At 33.8% G+C, this 18,011-nt stretch overlaps 1 protein-coding gene and 1 long non-coding RNA gene across 2 annotated transcripts; both read left to right on the forward strand.

The window, feature by feature from the left end:
* The first annotated feature begins 501 nt into the window (after positions 1-501).
* On the forward strand, positions 502-4,490 carry LOC116106762. The gene is made up of 3 exons (XM_031393087.1): positions 502-647; positions 1,173-1,293; positions 1,570-4,490. The coding sequence occupies exons 1-3, from the start codon at positions 516-518 to the stop codon at positions 1,680-1,682; spliced, it is 366 nt and encodes a 121-aa protein (XP_031248947.1). The 5' UTR covers positions 502-515; the 3' UTR covers positions 1,683-4,490.
* A 1,317-nt stretch (positions 4,491-5,807) lies between these two features.
* On the forward strand, positions 5,808-8,838 carry LOC116106764. The gene is made up of 2 exons (XR_004124352.1): positions 5,808-7,967; positions 8,353-8,838. It is a non-coding gene; the product is annotated as an uncharacterized LOC116106764 (long non-coding RNA).
* The last annotated feature ends 9,173 nt before the right edge of the window (positions 8,839-18,011 follow it).

Here is an 18,011-nt window from a genome sequence, read left to right on the forward strand (position 1 = left end):
GTCCAGTTTTCATAACACCGGTTTGATTAAAAATACCGATTTTCAGAGGACACCGAACTAGAGATGCCGCCAGCTTCCTGTCGAACTGGTCCGACCGGACGGTCTGGTCCAGTTTTCATAACACTGGTTAAAGTATTAATTAAAATAAATCCTAAATATCATATCCAAAACTCATTTTCTCCTTCCCCAACTCTTATTTCGGTCTGTACATATCATAATTAAAATAAAATAGAATAAATAAAAATTAAAAATAATATAATAAAAAGACAAATATGTGGCATAGTACTAATGTTTGTAAAATTTTTGGGTGGCTTCGAGTTCCTCCAAACTTTGAGGAGTAAATTGTCGTAAACTCCTTAGGGTGGCGGAAAATCTTCGCTGCTATGCTACAAGCTATGACATATTTGACATCTGTTAGTTTTCGACTTTTCCTACCCCCACCGACACACTTTATATCACTGAGTAAACAGAAGATTACAAGTAATGAAGAGATCTGATTCATAGCTTCAGTGAAAATGGTGATGGATTTGCAGTGGTTCAACTTTGCTCCAAATGGCCAGGTCCAAACCTTCGTAGATTCCTTCATCAATCGAACACTTCCTTTCCATTTTTGGGACGGGGATATTGGGGAAACAATTATTCTTATGGTAATTATACAAAAACTTTTCAATTTTTGTTTTTGTTCATGTGGGTATTTGTTTTGGTAGTTTTATTTTGCCTTCTCTGATTTGTTTTGTTTGGTGGTGGCTGTTTGAGTTGCGCCATGATTTATTGTATGGAGTAAATGCTTGTGGGTTGTATCTTTGTGCTTGGAACTCTTTTTTTTCTTGATTTTGTCCTCAAGTTTGAGTTGAATTGTATTATATATATTAGAGTTGTGTTTAATCTATTTACTAAAATTCTATTCTTTGGTTGTTACCCTTTGGATCTCATTTCTCATTGACTGTTTTGTTATAATTTAACTTCAATATCTTCTTAGGATCATGGTGTTGCTTCTTTTATTGAAAATATTAGCTTGTTTTGCTTTGTTAATATTGTAAACTGCGGACAAAATGCTTGTACCTTGGTGTTCCTTGGCTGTGCCTTTGAGTTTGTTGTGGATTGTTGAAATGTTACTTTACTTTCTTTCATGGTATCCTTGTCAGTTCTATAAGTATCTGTTTTGGTTGTAGTTACTGAAGGGATGCAAATTAGTTTGGACTGTGCAGCACGAAATATTGTTACTGAGGCATTGTAACTCAAATTCAGCCGTTTCTAGAAAATATGTTTTGAGTTTTTTTAACTCAAGAGGAGGTACTCTTTTAGTTTTACTATATTGATCAGTTTCTTATATATATATATATGAATCTTTCGCTTTGCTTTTCATTTAAAGCCTTCACCCTTAAACGATATTTTGGTAACTCTATTTGATGCATTCGTTCATCTTTGATTGAAGTTAGCATTCACGTAAAACATTTTTTAACTCGGTGGAAAAGTGAATTTTATATGTGCTCAAGGGCTTCTTACTTTTATCGAAGTTTGCATCCGAGCCAAAGCTGTGCGCTAATAATTGTGGTTCCTCTGTTCCAGCAGCCAACTTGAACTTCTGTACCAAGTGCTTTGAGGATCTTCTTGTGGAGGAACAAGCTGCCATAGCAAAAGCAAAAATGGAGGACTCGTTCAATTCAAAGTCAACAAAGTAAAGTGAAATGCTGCATCATTTCCTCATAATAGGGAGTTTGTTAATTACCATTTCTGAACTGATAGTCATTATTAAAAGAAATGGTCTAGCCAAGTCGATCAAAATGAAAGATTTGTCACTTACAGTTCCTGAATTGATATTGATATAAAAAGATATGATTGGGTTTAAGTTAGAAAAATGAGGGTTCATTGACAGTACTTCCACTCTTAACTATCTGTTTAGGGAGTAATCTAGTTGAGCAGAGTAAAGCTTTGAGGTGTTTAAGGTGCAAAAAGAAATTAAGTTGGAGGGATGAGATTTAAGCCTAAGTGTGAGGATATTTTTGTGGAGTTCACTATCTTTTGGAAAACCATGAATATCCATGTGATTTTAAGGGACATTCGTGGTTTTCCGAAAGACAATGAACTCCTCCCTGTGATTTTAAGGGTATTATGTAGCTGCACTCTGAAAATGCTGATTGATTTGTACTTCATCTCTGCACCACCATGGCCGGGTGAAAACCTGCTACATTCATATAGCACTTTGTAATCTATATCCATCCTTAGAAAGGGAGGTCCTGGGAAAACAAAACATACTCCAGTAAAGTTTTTAGCTTATCAACTTTTTTGTTTTCGTATTTAATGTTTCTTTTTTCTATGTGGGAATAATCTCTTTTCCTTTCTCTCTTTTGTTGTTTTATTCTTTGATTTCTTTCCCTGGTGAGCTTGCATTTTCATTTTGTGTTTGGTTGTGCCTTGCTTTCCATGTCAATTTGTTTCAACATTTTCTTCAATTTCTTGATTGCCATTGAGTTGGTGATAGAGCATATAAGTTTCTCATGGTCTGTGTTGTAATGTGGTGCAACTTTGAACGCATAAAGGAAGCTAAATCGAATGTCAGGTTACTTTTATATATATATATATATATATATATATATAACTTCTTCATATTTTATCTTCATATAAGCATTTTATCATCATTTTTATGATCTTGCCCCATTATGGTATCAGAGTCAAGTTGTTGTCGAAATAATACACTATTTTAGATTCATTGTAGCAAGTGTTGTGCATATTGCTAGAGCAACTTAATGTTCATATTATTGTTCACTCGTGACACTTGTTTCCTTAAGTGAACTAAGAATTAGATAAATCTAAAAGCTTTTAATCTAGAAGAACTCTAGGATCATTTCTAGATTATGCTTTGGTCAGCTTGGAGGGTGCGCTTGGTCAGACGTGTTAGGTGGTCTCGTATTCTAAGAAAAACTAGAACTTGTAAGTTAGAATTATTTTAGAAATGTCTAATTTCTTAAGGAGACTAGGATATAGAAGTAGACGAGATGATAGTAGTAGTAATAGTAATGTTATTAGAATCAACAATCAACAACAAAATGTAAACTGAAAATTTATGTTTAACCAAGTTCATTAAAACTATGGTAGAAAGTGTTGATTGTGTTCATTGGTGCTTGTGGGTACGGTTATTCAACATACTCATCATATCAATCATGAGCATAGAATAAACACACAAGCATATTTACATGGTTCAGTTAACAACCTACATCCATGGGACTAAATCCAGATGAAGCAAATCTACTATAACAAACATTCAAAGTTCATTACAAAGTTAAAGATAAGCAAACAAATGTAAAACACTCCCTGTTTTCACAACACTCTTAACTTCACCTTTTAGTTAATCCAATGTCTTGCCACGGCTTGCTTGAATCCAAAAAACCTCTTGGATAGCTCGAGCTCCACTCAAGCTTCAATGTCGAAGACAATCTTTAGCTCTACAGTTTGAAACCTTTAAGCATTCATCAATAGAATCATGTTTCAACGCACAAACAACCAAGATTAGATAGGTATTTTGAGCATTAAAAAACAACAAAGGAACTTGACTTAAAATGAATAAAACCTTTAAGGATTTTCAAAGAGGAATATTTAGGTTCAAACGTAAATGCAAGGATGAAGAAGTTATAAAAATTTCTTGCTCAACAATCTACTAGACAGTCGATCGTCAAAGCTATACACATGTTTGACTATTTAAGAAAGTTTTCAACAACTTGTTATGATCACTTTTGAAAAAGCAAAGCAAATTTCCTAGACCACAACTGAAATATTTGACACTTATATTTGGACCATTCACGCATATTTCGGTCATAAATAAAATCCTAACAGTTAATGAAAACTCGACATCTGTACTAAGAACTAATTGGATGACTGTTTACATATCTGACTCTAATGTGTTCACATATATTATGATAAAATCAGACTAAAGAAATGTGCACACATCAATGCAGAATGTCATGACATGTCTAAACTAGACACATGATTGTGCTTAACCAAATAGATGTGCAAACATCTGAAATGAAAGTGCACACACAATTTTATAAGTTGACAAAAATACTTACAATCCCCCCCTTTGTCAAACTTATGAACCAAGCACAATCTTGATCAAATGATTAACAAAAACCTATCTCAAACAAAGACCAACAACAAATTATAGAGACGATAGAAACAACCACACACAAAAACAACATATCTCATGTAAACATCATTATTATCAAGCATAGAGATATGTGAACAAAAGTGAACTTAAAAACAAAATGCAAATCAGTTCATATTCACTACAAAAAAAATAAAAAAAAATAAAAAAAAAAATAAACTCCCTATCAGCAAGCACAATCCCCCTTAGTGTTTAAACCACTTCACATTCAAACAAGCATCAATTAAAAACACAAAACAGCAAGCACAATTAAAGTCACATTTAACCAACATTATCAAAAACAAAAATAAAACATCAGTTCAAATATATCAGCAATAGTTTTTAACCAAAATAAAAAAAACGACAATCTTTCTACCCATCAATTATCAATCTACTCCTTTATAATTAGCAATCAACTCCCCCGCTTTGTTCATAAGGTTTGAACCAAACCTTCAATGGTTGCTTGACCTTTGGGTGGGAGTTTTTCCTTTGGAAGTTTTACTTCTTACAACCTTTGATTTGAACCTTTTTCCTCCACGAGAACTAGATGATGTTGAAGCTTGTGGTTGAGTTGATTCAGCAGGATCTAATGCAATTGGTGTTGAGGAGAATTGTAAGTATTTTTGTCAACTTATGAAGTTGTGTGTACATTTTCATTTCTAATGTTTGTACATCTATTTGGTTAAGCACAATCATATTTTTAGTTTACACATGTCATGTTATTCTGCATTGATGTGTGCACATTTCCTTAGTCTAATTTATCGTAATATATGTTGACACATTAGAGTCAAATGTGTAAACGGTCATCCAGTTAGACCTTAGTATAGATGTCGAGTTTTCATTGGTTGTTAGGATTTTATTGAGGACTGAAATATGCGTGAGTGGTCTAAATACAAGTGTCAAATATTTCAGATGTGGTCCTAGAAATTTGTTTTGCCTTTTTAGAAGTGGTTCTAACAAGTTGTTGAAAACTTTCTTTAAATAGCTAAACATGTGTAAGAGTTTGTCGGTTGGCTATCTAGTAGATTATTGAGCAAGGATTCTTTATAATCTTTTTCATCCTTGCATTTACGTTTGAACGTGAATATTCATTTTGTTGTTCTCTAAAAATCCTTAGAGGTTTTATTCATTTTAGGTTAGGTTCCTTAGTTGTTTTTCAATGCTCAAAATACTTATTTAATCTTGATTGTTTGAGTGTGTTGGAACATGTTTCCATTGATGAATGCTTGAAGGGATTTCAAGTTGTGGAGTTGAAGGTTTTCTTCAGCATTGAAACTTGAGTGGAGCTCGAGCTATCTAAGAGGTTTTTTGGATTAAAGCAAGCTGTGGCAAGACATTGGATTAACTATATGGTGAAGTTAAAACAAGGAGTGTTTTACATTTGTTTGCTTAACTTCAACTTTGTAATGAACTTTGAATGTTTGCTATAGTAGATTTGCTTCGTCCGAACTTAGTCTTATGGATGTAGGCTATTAGCTGAACCATGTAAATATGCTTGTGTGCTTTATTTTATACTCATGGTTGATATGACGCTTATGCTGAATAACCATACCCATAAGCATCAATGAACACATCAACACTTTTCGCAATAGTTTAGTGAGCTTGGTTAAACTTAAACTTTCATTTTGATATTAGAGAACGCTTTGAAGAATTATTTTAGTANAAAAAAAAAAAAAAAACAACCTTTCTATCCATCAATTATCAATCTACTCCCTCAAAATCAGCAATCAACTCCCCCGCTTTGTTCATAAGGTTTGAACCAAACCTTCAATGGTTGCTTGACCTTTGGGTGGGAGTTTTTCCTTTGGAAGTTTTACCTCTTACAGCCTTTGATTTGAACCTTTTCCCTCCACGAGAACTAGATGATGTCGAAGCTTGTGGTTGAGTTGATTCAGCAGGATCTAATGTTGAGGATAATTGTAAGCATTTTTGTCAACTTATGAAGTTGTGTGTACATTTTCATTTCTAATGTTTGTACATCTATTTGGTTAAGCACAATCATGTTTTTAGTTTACACATGTCATGTCATTCTACATTGATGTGTGCACATTTCCTTAGTCTGATTTATCGTAATATATGTTGACACATTAGAGTCAAATGTGTAAACGGTCGTCCAGTTAGACCTCAGTATAGCTGTCGAGTTTTCATTGGTTGTTAGGATTTTATTGAAGACTGAAATATGCGTGAGTGGTCCAAATACAAGTGTCAAATATTTCAGATGTGGTCCTGGAAATTTGTTTTGCCTTTTTAGAAGTGGTTCTAGCAAGCTGTTGAAAACTTTTTTTAAATAGCTAAACATGTGTAAGAGTTTGTTAGTTGGCTATCTAGTAGATTATTGAGCAAGGATTTTTTATAATCTTTTTCATCCTTGCATTTACGTTTGAACGTGAATATTCATTTTGTTGTTCTCTGAAAATCCTTAGAGGTTTTATTCATTTTAGGTTAGGTTTCTTAGTTGTTTTTCAATGCTCAAAATACTTATCTAATCTTGATTGTTTGAGTGTGTTGGAACATGTTTCCATTGATGAATGCTTGAAGGGATTTCAAGTTGTGGAGCTGAAGGTTTTCTTCAGCATTGAAACTTGAGTGGAGCTTGAGCTATCCAAGAGGTTTTTTGGATTCAAGCAAGCTGTGGCAAGACATTGGATTAACTATAGGGTGAAGTTAAGACTATTGTGAAAACAGGGAGTGTTTTACATTTGTTTGCTTAACTTCAACTTTACAATGAACTTTGAATGTTTGCTATAGTAGATTTGCTTCGTCTGGACTTGGTCTTATGGATGTAGGCTATTAGCTGAACCATGTAAATATGCTTATGTGCTTTATTTTATACTCATGTTTGATATGATGCTTATGCTGAATAACCATACCCACAAGCACCGATGAACACATCAACACTTTTCGCAATAGTTTAGTGAGCTTGGTTAAACTTAAACTTTCATTTTGATATTAGAGAACGCTTTGAAGAATTATTTTAGTAGATCCATGCTTGATTGTGCTTGTGCCTTGTTTTAGCTTGTGTTGCATCTGTTTTGATTTTGTGCGTTTTTGAATTGATCTTCTCGTTTTTAGTGTGTCTACATTTGTTCTGTGTGTGTCCACATTTGCCTTGCACGTCTGTATGTGACCACATTTGTCTTGTTTGTGTCAACATCTGTAGTGTGCTTATTATGAACTTCTTTAGTGAATGAGGGTTTACTAACAAACCACCCCTGTTAGAGGGAACCAACTATCCTTATTGGGAACCTAGGATGCATGCTTTCCTAAAGTCTAGAGATGAGAGGGTATGGATTCCAATTGTCAGTGGTTGGAAAGCACCCGTAGTTGTTGAAGAAGAGGTGATCAAACCAAAACCAATAGAAGAGTGGACTAAGGCTGAATTAAATCTTGCTAATTTTAACTCAAAAGCCATTTATGCCATCTTTATTACTGTTAGTGTAAATTAGATGAAAATTATTGCTAACCGTTAAAGGTGCATGGAATAAACTTCAGGTAAAAAAAAAAAAAAATGAAGGAATAAACATTGTTAAGAAAACTAGGTTTAGGAGATTCATTATTGACTATGAAAATCTGATTATGCATGATGATGAAACAAGAACCAACTTTCATGGCAGAATTTGTGATGTGTATAATGAGTGTTATGCTTTGTGTAAAGTCTATACTAATGTTGAATTTATCAAGAAAATCTTATGCTCACTACCCAAGAGATTTATGTCAAAGGCGACCTCCATCGAAGAATGTCCTGATCTGGATTCCATGCAATTTGATGAGTTGATTGGATCTTTACAAACTTTCAAGCTCAATCTGAAAAGGTGGGACAAGAAATCAGGTAAAGATCTTGCTTTAAAGCATGAGATAATTTCTAATCTCCTTGAAAATGTTGATGTAACTGACGTGGATTAGGGCTGCAAAAAAAAACCGAAAACCGAATCGAGAAACCAGACCGAAACCGTTCCGGAAAACTGGTTAACCGGTTTCGGTTTCAAAAAATGGCTAAACCGGTTTTTCGGTTCGGTTTACGGTTTATATCATTTTCATAACCGGTTAACTGAAACCGGTTTTCCTTTAATCCTATTAATATAATAGTATTATTTTAAAAATCCTTATTATCCAAAATCCTAAATACCTAAATCTAATAGTACTTTGAAAAGTTTGGATCTTGAATCCCTAACTTCACACTCTAAAATACTCCTCTTCTCCTCTCAAACTCGCAGGCCGCTGCTGCCCTCTCCAGTCTCCATTGTCTCCAAGACTCCAGTCGCCGCTGCCTTCTCCATTTTCCTGTTGATTTCGCTCCTAAGTCCTTCTTCTTCAATACTTGTCTCTCCTCCTCTCGTCCTCTCCTCTCAAACTCGTCAGCCGCCGCTGCCCTCTCCACTCTCCAAGACTCCAGTCGCCGCCGCTGCCCTCTCCACTCTCCAACAACTGAAGCTTTTGGTGGTTAGGTCAGTAGGAATAGGATATTACAATGCATGTAAATGTAAACTATTTTTGTTGAGAAGAGAGATGGTCTGAAGAAAATGATCTCATGAATTTTGTAGTAGAATCTTTGGGTTTTCTTGTGCTGCTAGAGCCGTCCAGAGGTTTCTCATTTGTATTTTCAATGCCCTTGAGAATTTTGTTCAATTCCTCACCTCTCTCATTTTGTGTCCCACGTTACAGTGATAACTGATATGAAATGGAGTTTTTACTTTTTATAATTGTTTCGTCTCTTTCATTGGCGTTTTATGTATTAAAGATGAACACTTAACATCCAGTGAAGAAGTATTATTGTGTTTAAATGCGAAGACGATAACATTTATTTTGACATTGTTGGATTACAGACTTACAGAGTTAACAGTTACAGTAATGAACTCTGATAATTAATTAAAAGTATCTAATACTTTTAATGCTTTTATGAAGTAATTTTGTTTCTATTTTTTAATTTTCTTTTGCCATGCTCTTAACCTAATTTTGTATGAGTTAAAAATAAGAGTTGTTTTGAAGCTAGCTGGATCCCAATTCGTCTGTCATCTATTAATGAAACTTGTGACTTGTTGCTTGTTGCTTGTTTGGAGACACGGCTTCAGCCTTCAGTTAGGCATGATTTATTATATTTCAATCTAGCAACTTCTTATAGTCTTATTCTTAGTGAAAACTCAATTTGGGCATGAGTTAAAACTGCTCAAGTGAGTTAATGAAGTAATTTTGTTTCAATTTTTTAATTTTCAATCTAGCAACATGAGTTAAAACTGCTCAAGTGAAAAGTCACTATTCTTAGTGACTCAATTAACCAAAATAAAACAATAAGAATTTCAATTGGGCATGATTTATTATCCATCAAATATCAATAAGAGTTATAAATGTAAATGGCGGCTGTCTGTATTATTTTCTTGTTGAGAAGCATAAGAATTTCAATTGGGCATGATTTATTATCTTTCAATCTAGCAACTTCTCATAGTCTTCCTACCATCAGATATTGATACGTTTTTTCATAAGTCTCATAATGGAACTATGTTATGCAAATTTATACATATTTTCTCAAGATTCAGGGCCAAAATTAAATGGTAAACCATTTGAGGTATCCTTGAAACCATAATAGCAAGTTAGCAACTAACAAGTGTAATTTCTCAGTTTATTGTAGAGTTATCATGTAAAATAGATGATCGTAATTATATAACTGTAAAATAGGTTTGCATATAAAAAAAAGGCAATTTTTTTATCATAACATATAAAAAAAAGGCAAATTTTTTTTTATTAATAAAACCGGTTTGCAAACCGGTTAATCGGATTGCAAAATAAAAATCCGGATCGGTTTGCAAACCGGTTTATGCCAAAATCCGAACCGGTTTCGGTTTGCAATATGGTTTGAACCGAAAAACTGATTCAGTTACAAAAAGCACATATCTGATTCGGTTAACCGGTTTTTTTCAGCCCTAACGTGGATGATGATAAATGTGCCTTACTCACGAAAAACTTTGCCAAATATTTGAAGAAGAACATGAAAAAAACCAAATGTGGCTAGAAAAGGCAAACAACCTTTTATGAAAAACTTTTCTGCCCAGACTAGTCCTTACACATGTTTGGCTATTTAAGGAAAGTTTTTAACAAGTTATTAGGACCACTTTTGAAAAGGCAAAACAAATTTCTAGGACCACATCTGAAATATTTGACACTTGTATTTGGACCACTAATGTATATTTCAGTCCTAAATAAAATCCTAACAATGAACGAAAACTCAACCTCTGGACTAAGGTTTGACTTAATAACTGTTTGCACATCTAACTTTAATGTGTGCACATATATTACGATAAAATAAGACTAAGGAAATGTGTAGACATCAATGGAAAATGTCATGACATGTGTAAACTAAAGAACCAAATAGATTTGTAAACATCATAAATGAAAGTGTACACACAACTTTATAAGTTGACAAAAATATTTATATAAACAATAATCAAGAATTAAATAAATCAATATACAATCAAAAAATTAATATGGCAAAAATTGATTAACACTTACTGTATTTGTGAGAAATGATTATTCATGGAAAGCTAACACTTTCCAATGAGGTGTTTCAAAAACGTTTATCATTTACATTATTTACATCAAGATAAAACGTCAGGATGACAATAAATTATCTTTCCTCACGCATGGTCTTGCTGTCTCCAGCATCCTTCGCTTTTGGATTACTTGTAAAACATTCAACCATGAAAGGGTGATCACTAATTGCTCTGTAAAGAATGATCCAATCAATATCAAGTATGTTATTTGACATTCATTCATACACCACATTTCTTTTGCATCTAGGTATGATTCCTTTTCTTTACTAACTCATATTTTTCATCATCTCCCATGGTCATATAAAACATCAAGTGTACAAATACAAACAAGTATGTAAATCTTGTACACATACATCTCGTGTCATGATATAACATTTAAATATCATCTACCATGAGTATAAATCATCTCATGATGAAAATAACATTATAACTCATATAATGCAACTAAATGCATATGAATCATGTAACGTCTAGTCGATTGGACTTTTCTTAGCGTCTTAAGCATTTAATATCATCTAGCCTCAAATTCGTCTAGAGCTTATATCATTTGTAAGTGTGCTTACGCGTTATTTAGCATCTAAAGCATATATTCATCTTTCCTCAACTGATATATGAGGATATGCTTACAAGTTTTCCATCATGTCTATATGTATCTCTAACATCTTATGACATTTAAATCCATATTTTAGTGAGCTTAATACATTTGATTCATCTATGGATTATCAATCCATTTACATTACCTCTTGCTCACATTCATCATCTTAAAAGAACTAGACTAGGTTAGTGGTTGATATATGAAACAAGGAAGTGGTTTGGACCTAGGGTTCATGAAACAAATTTGTTTAGCTTTAGGCTTGGATAAATAATCTGCAATGGTATTGGTGTGACCTTTGATGTTTTGGATGGTGAAAGAATACTTATTGAACCATTTTGCTCATCAGAGTAATTGCTGATGTGGAACCTTTTTCTTGTTGAATCAGAGCATTTGATCAAAAGATTTCATGTATGTTTCAACAAAGAAATGATGGCTAACCAGATGAAATTCAAACCTCTCAATAGCATTTTTTACTACCAATATTTCTTTGAAAGTAGAATGATAATGTTGTTAATGTAGTTTAAACTGTCCACTCTGATATCCACACAAACGTTGTACTTTATCATTTTATTCAAAAAGCACTGCATCCCAATGGGTGTCACTAGCATCTGTTTGAAGAATTCGTTTCCCAGAAGAGGGAATCTTCAATGACTGTGTAAGGAAGGTTTTGCACTCAAGACTTTTAACTACATTTGTTTGCTTGTCAGACCATGAAGGAGGATTCTTCTTAAGCATCTGGGAAAGTGGAGAGGTAAGTTGAGAGATGTTCGGGATCAAACTACGCATGTAATTGGCAATTCCCAAGAATTGTTTTATTTCTTTTTGAGTGGTGAGAACATCTGGGAATTTCTGTAACTCATTAGCAATATGAGGATGGAGGTCATACTTGCCATCAGCAATGACCATACCAAGAAAATCAATCTTTGTCTGTCCCAGCTGTATTTTCTTCTCAGAGAGCATAATACCATAAGAGTGTATGATATCAAAAAATTTGCGAAGAAGATAAACATGAAATTCTTCATCTTTTGAGAAGAGAAGGATATCATCAATATAGATAAGACATGTATGAAGAAATGAAGCAAATATCTTCGTCATGACTTTCTGAAACATAGAAAGGGCTACCTTAAGACCAAAAGGCATAACTGTCCATTGGTAATGTTGGTTAGGAATGCAGAAAGCAGTCTGATGACGATCATCAGGATGAATCCCAAGTTGCCAAAATCTAGCTTTGAGATCAAATTTGGAAAATATCTTTGCATTATGTAGATTTGCAAAGAGAACTTGTCTGGAAGGCAGAAGAAATATGTCATCATGGAGAAAGAAATTCAAAGGTTGATAATTGATAAAAAGTTTGAGCTTTCATCTGTTTTTTTCAGCATGTTTATTGACATAAAATGCCTCACATGCCTATTGAGAGTCTATGGATTCAATCAATCCTTGAGATAAAAGTTGAGTGCATTCTTATTAGTTTACGCTGAGATGTTCTGGTGACATACTAGATGACTAACTTTAGTGAGATTGATATCTTCACTTTTGATGAATGGAAGATAGATAAAGAAATAAAAATTCTTCCATAATGGATGAGAACATTTAAGAAGAAAATCTGCATGAAAATCTGCACAAGAGCGGGAAACAAGCTGGGCTTTGATTTGCTCAATGGGATTACTTTCAATTTGAAACAAATTAGACTGAGTGGTTCAGGATTGGAAAAACATCTTATACCGAATACCATCAGGGAGATTCTAAGTTTATTGAGTTTTGAATAAACATCAAAACCTAGAACCATATCTTTGCCAGGTAAATCGGAACCAAGAACTTTGTGAAAAGTAAAACATCGTAGAAAAAATTGGATTTTAATGAGTTTGCTGATTAGATGAGTAGTGAAAGTGTCACAATTACCAGTGTAGAAAACTTCTTGATGAGGTTTCCTGATGAGGTTTCCACTGAGAGGATGGAAGGATCTTAGGATTGATAATAGTGCGAGTAGCACCAGTATCAAAAAATCTTCCATGACGAAGACTCATGGCACGTTACAAACTTGTTAGGTGATTAAAGATCTTTTACAGTCGAACTTGCCTAGACAAAATTCTACGTATCTTAAAATAAATGTTTATGTCCTTTATGTTTATCTGAAAAATAGATGTAGACTATATAGAAGTTTGCCATCTCAAGTAGAATATCTCTCGTGTAAAATACAAGAGTTAAATATTGTAGGTAAGGTTAATTAAAAAAAAAAAAAAAAAAAACTAAAAAGTCAAATATGTCAAGCCATGTATTAAATGTGTATTAAATGTAAGCTTTTGGTATTTCTCTATAAATAAGAGAATTCTCCTCATTGGAGGAGGAGAACGTATTTTGTAAAATCTATCTTGCATATCTTCTTTCCATGTTTCAAATCTCTCTTGCACATTTTCTTTCCATGTTTCTTTCATACCTTTTCACTCTCTTTTAACCTCAAGGATATAGTAATATTATGATAATTGTAAGAATAGCAAAAAGATTTCACATATTATCTTTATTTATGTTTTCAATGCGTTTTTATTTCCATTAGCCCTTTTAGATGATATTAGAATATGTGTGGGTGTGTAAGTGTGTGTGGGATAAGAGGGGGGCCTTGACCATTCATCAGATTGCCATGTTGATCAGCTATCTCCATGCAGGTCGGTCGTCCACTCTGGTATTCACACAAATGTCATATTTTATAATCATCTTGTTCGAAAAGCACTACACCCCAATGGGTGTCACTTGCATCTGCCTGAAGAATTCGTTTCCCAAAAGAGGGAATCTTCAATGATTGTGCAAGGAAACTTCTTGATGAGATTTCCACTGGGAGGATGGAAGGATCTTAGGAATGATAATAGTGCAAGTAGCATCAGTATAAAAAAAATGCTATAACAGAAATGAGATTGGAATATTTAGTGGGGAAGATTTGAACTTTTGCTATAGGTATGTGACATGAGAAGGTTAATAATGGAAATGATTGTGGTATTTGTTGAATCTGGTAGGAATAGTGACAATCATTTGAATCAGAGAACTCAGTATCAGTGGTTGCAAACTAAAGAATTGTATCTGCATATTTTCTTTCCATGTTTCAAATCTCTCTTACGCATTTTCTTTCCATGTTTATTTCATACCCTTAAACTCTCCTTCAATCTCAAGGATGTAGTAATATTATAATAATTGTAAGAATATAAAAAATATTTCACATATTATCTTTATTTATGTTTCTAATGCACTGTTATTTCTATTAGCCCTTTTAGATGATGTTAGAAGGTGTGTGGGTGTGTAAGTATGTGTAGGCTAAGAGGAGGGCCTTGACCATTCAACCGATTGTCATGTTGATCCACTACCTCCATGCAAGATGACTATCATAGTTTCCCACATGCATAAACTTCATTGATGATGTTAGAAGGTGTGTGGGTGTTAAGTATGTGTGGGATAAAAGGAGGGCCTTGAACATTCAACTGATTGCCATGTCTATCGGCTATCTTTATGCAGGTTGGCTATCATAGTTTCCCACATGCATAAACTCCATAATCTTATGGCACCATCTCTAAGGTTAGAAAATCCTTTTCAAGAAAAATCAGACGATTCCAAATGAGATATGGCTATCTTTTCGTGATGATGCTTCGTGGGAACTCTTTCCTCTAGCCTACACTGAGAAACTACTTCAGGCCAAACAAACATACATAAGTTCCATCATTGCTCAATTAAATGTCACTTCAGATATACAAGACTATCCAGAATGGTGGTACCCAGATTCTCAGCTAGATTCTATTCAAGAACAGCTTCAACAGTCTCGCGATTACTATATTCATAAATCCAAGCATCAGCAGTACATGCATACACCAAATACCTTTGCAATGCAACCATCTCAGTCTTCAGACATTTCTTTAGATACTCATCCAGATTCATCTTCTCAATAAATTCCTGCTGATTGAATTCAAGCAATGGGATGTCTTGATTTCCATGATGAAGACTCATGGCACATTACAAACTTGTCAGATGATTAAGGATCTTTTACAGTCGGACTTGTCAGGATAAAATTCTAAGTGTCTTAAAATAAATGTTTATGTCCTTTATGTTTATTTGAAAAATAGATGTGGACTATATAGCAATTTGTCACCTCAAGTAGAATATCTCTTGTGTAAAATATAATGATGCTTTGCTGGAACTCTTTCCTCTAGCCTACACTGAGAAACTACTCAAGCCAAACAAATATGCATAAGTTGCATCACTGCTCAATTAAATGCCATTTCAGATATACATGACTATCCAGAATGGTGGTACCTAGATTCTCAGCCAGATTTTGTTCAAGAAGAAGAGCCGATGTGCATGGAGATAGCTGATCAACATGGCAATCGGCTGAATGGTCAAGGTCTTCCTCTTATCTCACACTCACTTACACACCTACATACCTTATAACATCATCTAAAAAGGCTAGTGGAAATAAAAGCGCATTAGAAACATAAATAAAGATAATACGTGAGATCTTTTTGCTATTTTTACCATTATCATAATATTATTACATCCTTGAGGTTGAAAGAGAGTTCAAGGGTATGAAAGAAATAGGGAAAGAAAATGTGTAAGAGAGATTTGAAACATGGAAAGAAAATATGCAAGAGAGATTTTACACAATACGTTCTCCTCCTTCAAGGAGAAGAGAATTCTCTTATTTATAGAGAAATACCAAGAGCTTACATTTGATACACATTTAATACATGGCTTGACATATTTGAATTTTTGGATTTTTTTTTTTTTTTAATTAACCTTGCCTATAATATTTGACTCTTGTATTTTACATGAGAGATATTCTACTTGAGGTGGCAAACTGCTATATAATCCACATATATTTTTCAGATAAACATAAAGGACATAAACATTTATTTTAAGACACGTAGAATTTTATCTTGACAATTCCAACTGTAAACGATCTTTAATCATCCGACAAGCTTGATGTTAGAGGGTGTATGGGTGTGTAAGTGTGTGAAGGATAAGAGGAGGGCTTTGACCATTCAACCGATTGCCATGTTGATCGGCTATCTCCATGCAAGTTGGCTGTCATTGTTTCCCACATGCATAAACTCCGTAATCTTTTGGCAATCACATACCTACATTAAAAGTCGAGATCTTCTGCACTAAATATTCCAATCTCATTTCTGTTATAGCATTTTTAGATACTGGTGCTATTCAAACTATTATCAATCCTAAGATTTTTCCATCCTTCTAGTGGAAACCTCATCAAGAGGTTTTCTACATTACTAATAGTGACACTTTCACTACTCATGTGATCAGCAAACCCATTAAAATCCAATTTTTTCTAGGATGTTTTACTTTTCACAAAGTTCTTGGTTCTGATTTACTTGGCAAAGATATGGTTCTAGGTTTTGATGTTTATTCAAAACTCAATAAACTTAGAATCCTCCCTGATGGTATTCGGTATAAGGTGTTTTTCCAATCCTAGACCACTCAATCTAATTTGTTTCAAATTGAAAGCAATCCCATTGAGCAAATCAAAGCCCAACTTATTTCTCGCTCTTATGCAGATTCTCATGCATATTTTCTCACTAAATGTTCCCATCTATTATGGAAGAATTATGATTTCTTTATCCATCTTCCATTCATCAAAAGTGAAGATATCACTACAAGAAAATTGACATTTTGCAACCAATTTTTTAGCAACTAACCAGAATTAGTTGCAAAAATGCTACATTTACCAACTAAATTGACATTAGTCGAGCAAAGAGGATTAAAATTTTGGGACCCACATGTTCCAACATTTGGCATCTAAAGTTAATTTTTTGCGACTATTTTGTTAGTCACAGAACCGGTTGCTTTAGTGACTAATAAATTTAGTTGCAATTTTTTCCGGGTGATTTTTCCCTCCAAAATTTGATAATTTGCATCTAAAATATGGCTTTTTNATATTCAGCATCTAAAAAATAGTCGCGATAACATTTCGGATTTCACATTCAGCGTCTAAAATGATTACAATTAACCACTAAATTTTTGTCACTAAAAGATAAATTCGGCCACTAATAAAATAGTCACAAAAACCTATTGGATTCCACATTCAACGTCTAAAATGACTATAATTAACTACTAAATTTTGGTCACCAAAAGATACATTTGGCCACTAATAAAATAGTCGTGAAAACCTATTGGATTCCACATTCAGCGTCTAAAATAACTATAATTAACTACTAAATTTTGGTCACCAAAAGATACATTCGGCCACTAATAAAATAGTCGCGAAAACCGTTTGGATTCTATATTCAGCGTCTAAAAGAGTTACAATTAGCCACTAAATTTTGGTAACAAAAAGATACATTCGCCGACTAATAAAATAGTTGTGAAAGTCTTTTACGAAATTACCCTTACACCTTTGGTGTCTAATTTGTGTGGGATTCGCGACAAATTATTAGACACTAAAACTGACATTTTGCAACTAATTAATTAGTCGCTATACAATTTTACCAAATTACCTTTGAACTTTTAGCGTCTAAGTTGGGGGACTATTTTGACCAGCATTTACTGACTATTTTGCTAGTCGCAAAAAAAAAAACTTTTTGCGTCTAAACCACAATATAGACGCGCTATGAATCTGCGACCAGCCTACTGCAACTAAGGGGGCGACAACCAAATTTAGACGCTAAAAATGGCTTAGCGTCTAAATGTGACTTTCTGCGTCTAATTTTGCTAGACGCAAAATGCCAGTTTTCTTGTAGTGTATCAA

The sequence above is a fragment of the Pistacia vera genome, unplaced genomic scaffold (genome assembly GCF_008641045.1).
Source record: "Pistacia vera cultivar Batoury unplaced genomic scaffold, PisVer_v2 Contig521, whole genome shotgun sequence".
In the NCBI taxonomy this organism is placed as follows: domain Eukaryota; kingdom Viridiplantae; phylum Streptophyta; class Magnoliopsida; order Sapindales; family Anacardiaceae; genus Pistacia; species Pistacia vera.

Bases quoted from the DNA above. Each gene is read 5' to 3' on its own strand.
- LOC116106762 (XM_031393087.1), top strand. From the start codon at position 516: ATGGTGATGGATTTGCAGTGGTTCAACTTTGCTCCAAATGGCCAGGTC. The intron at 648-1,172 runs GTAATTATACAA...TTTTGGTTGTAG, and splicing joins GGGAAACAATTATTCTTATG to TTACTGAAGGGATGCAAATT. The intron at 1,294-1,569 runs GTACTCTTTTAG...CCTCTGTTCCAG, and splicing joins TTTTTTTAACTCAAGAGGAG to CAGCCAACTTGAACTTCTGT.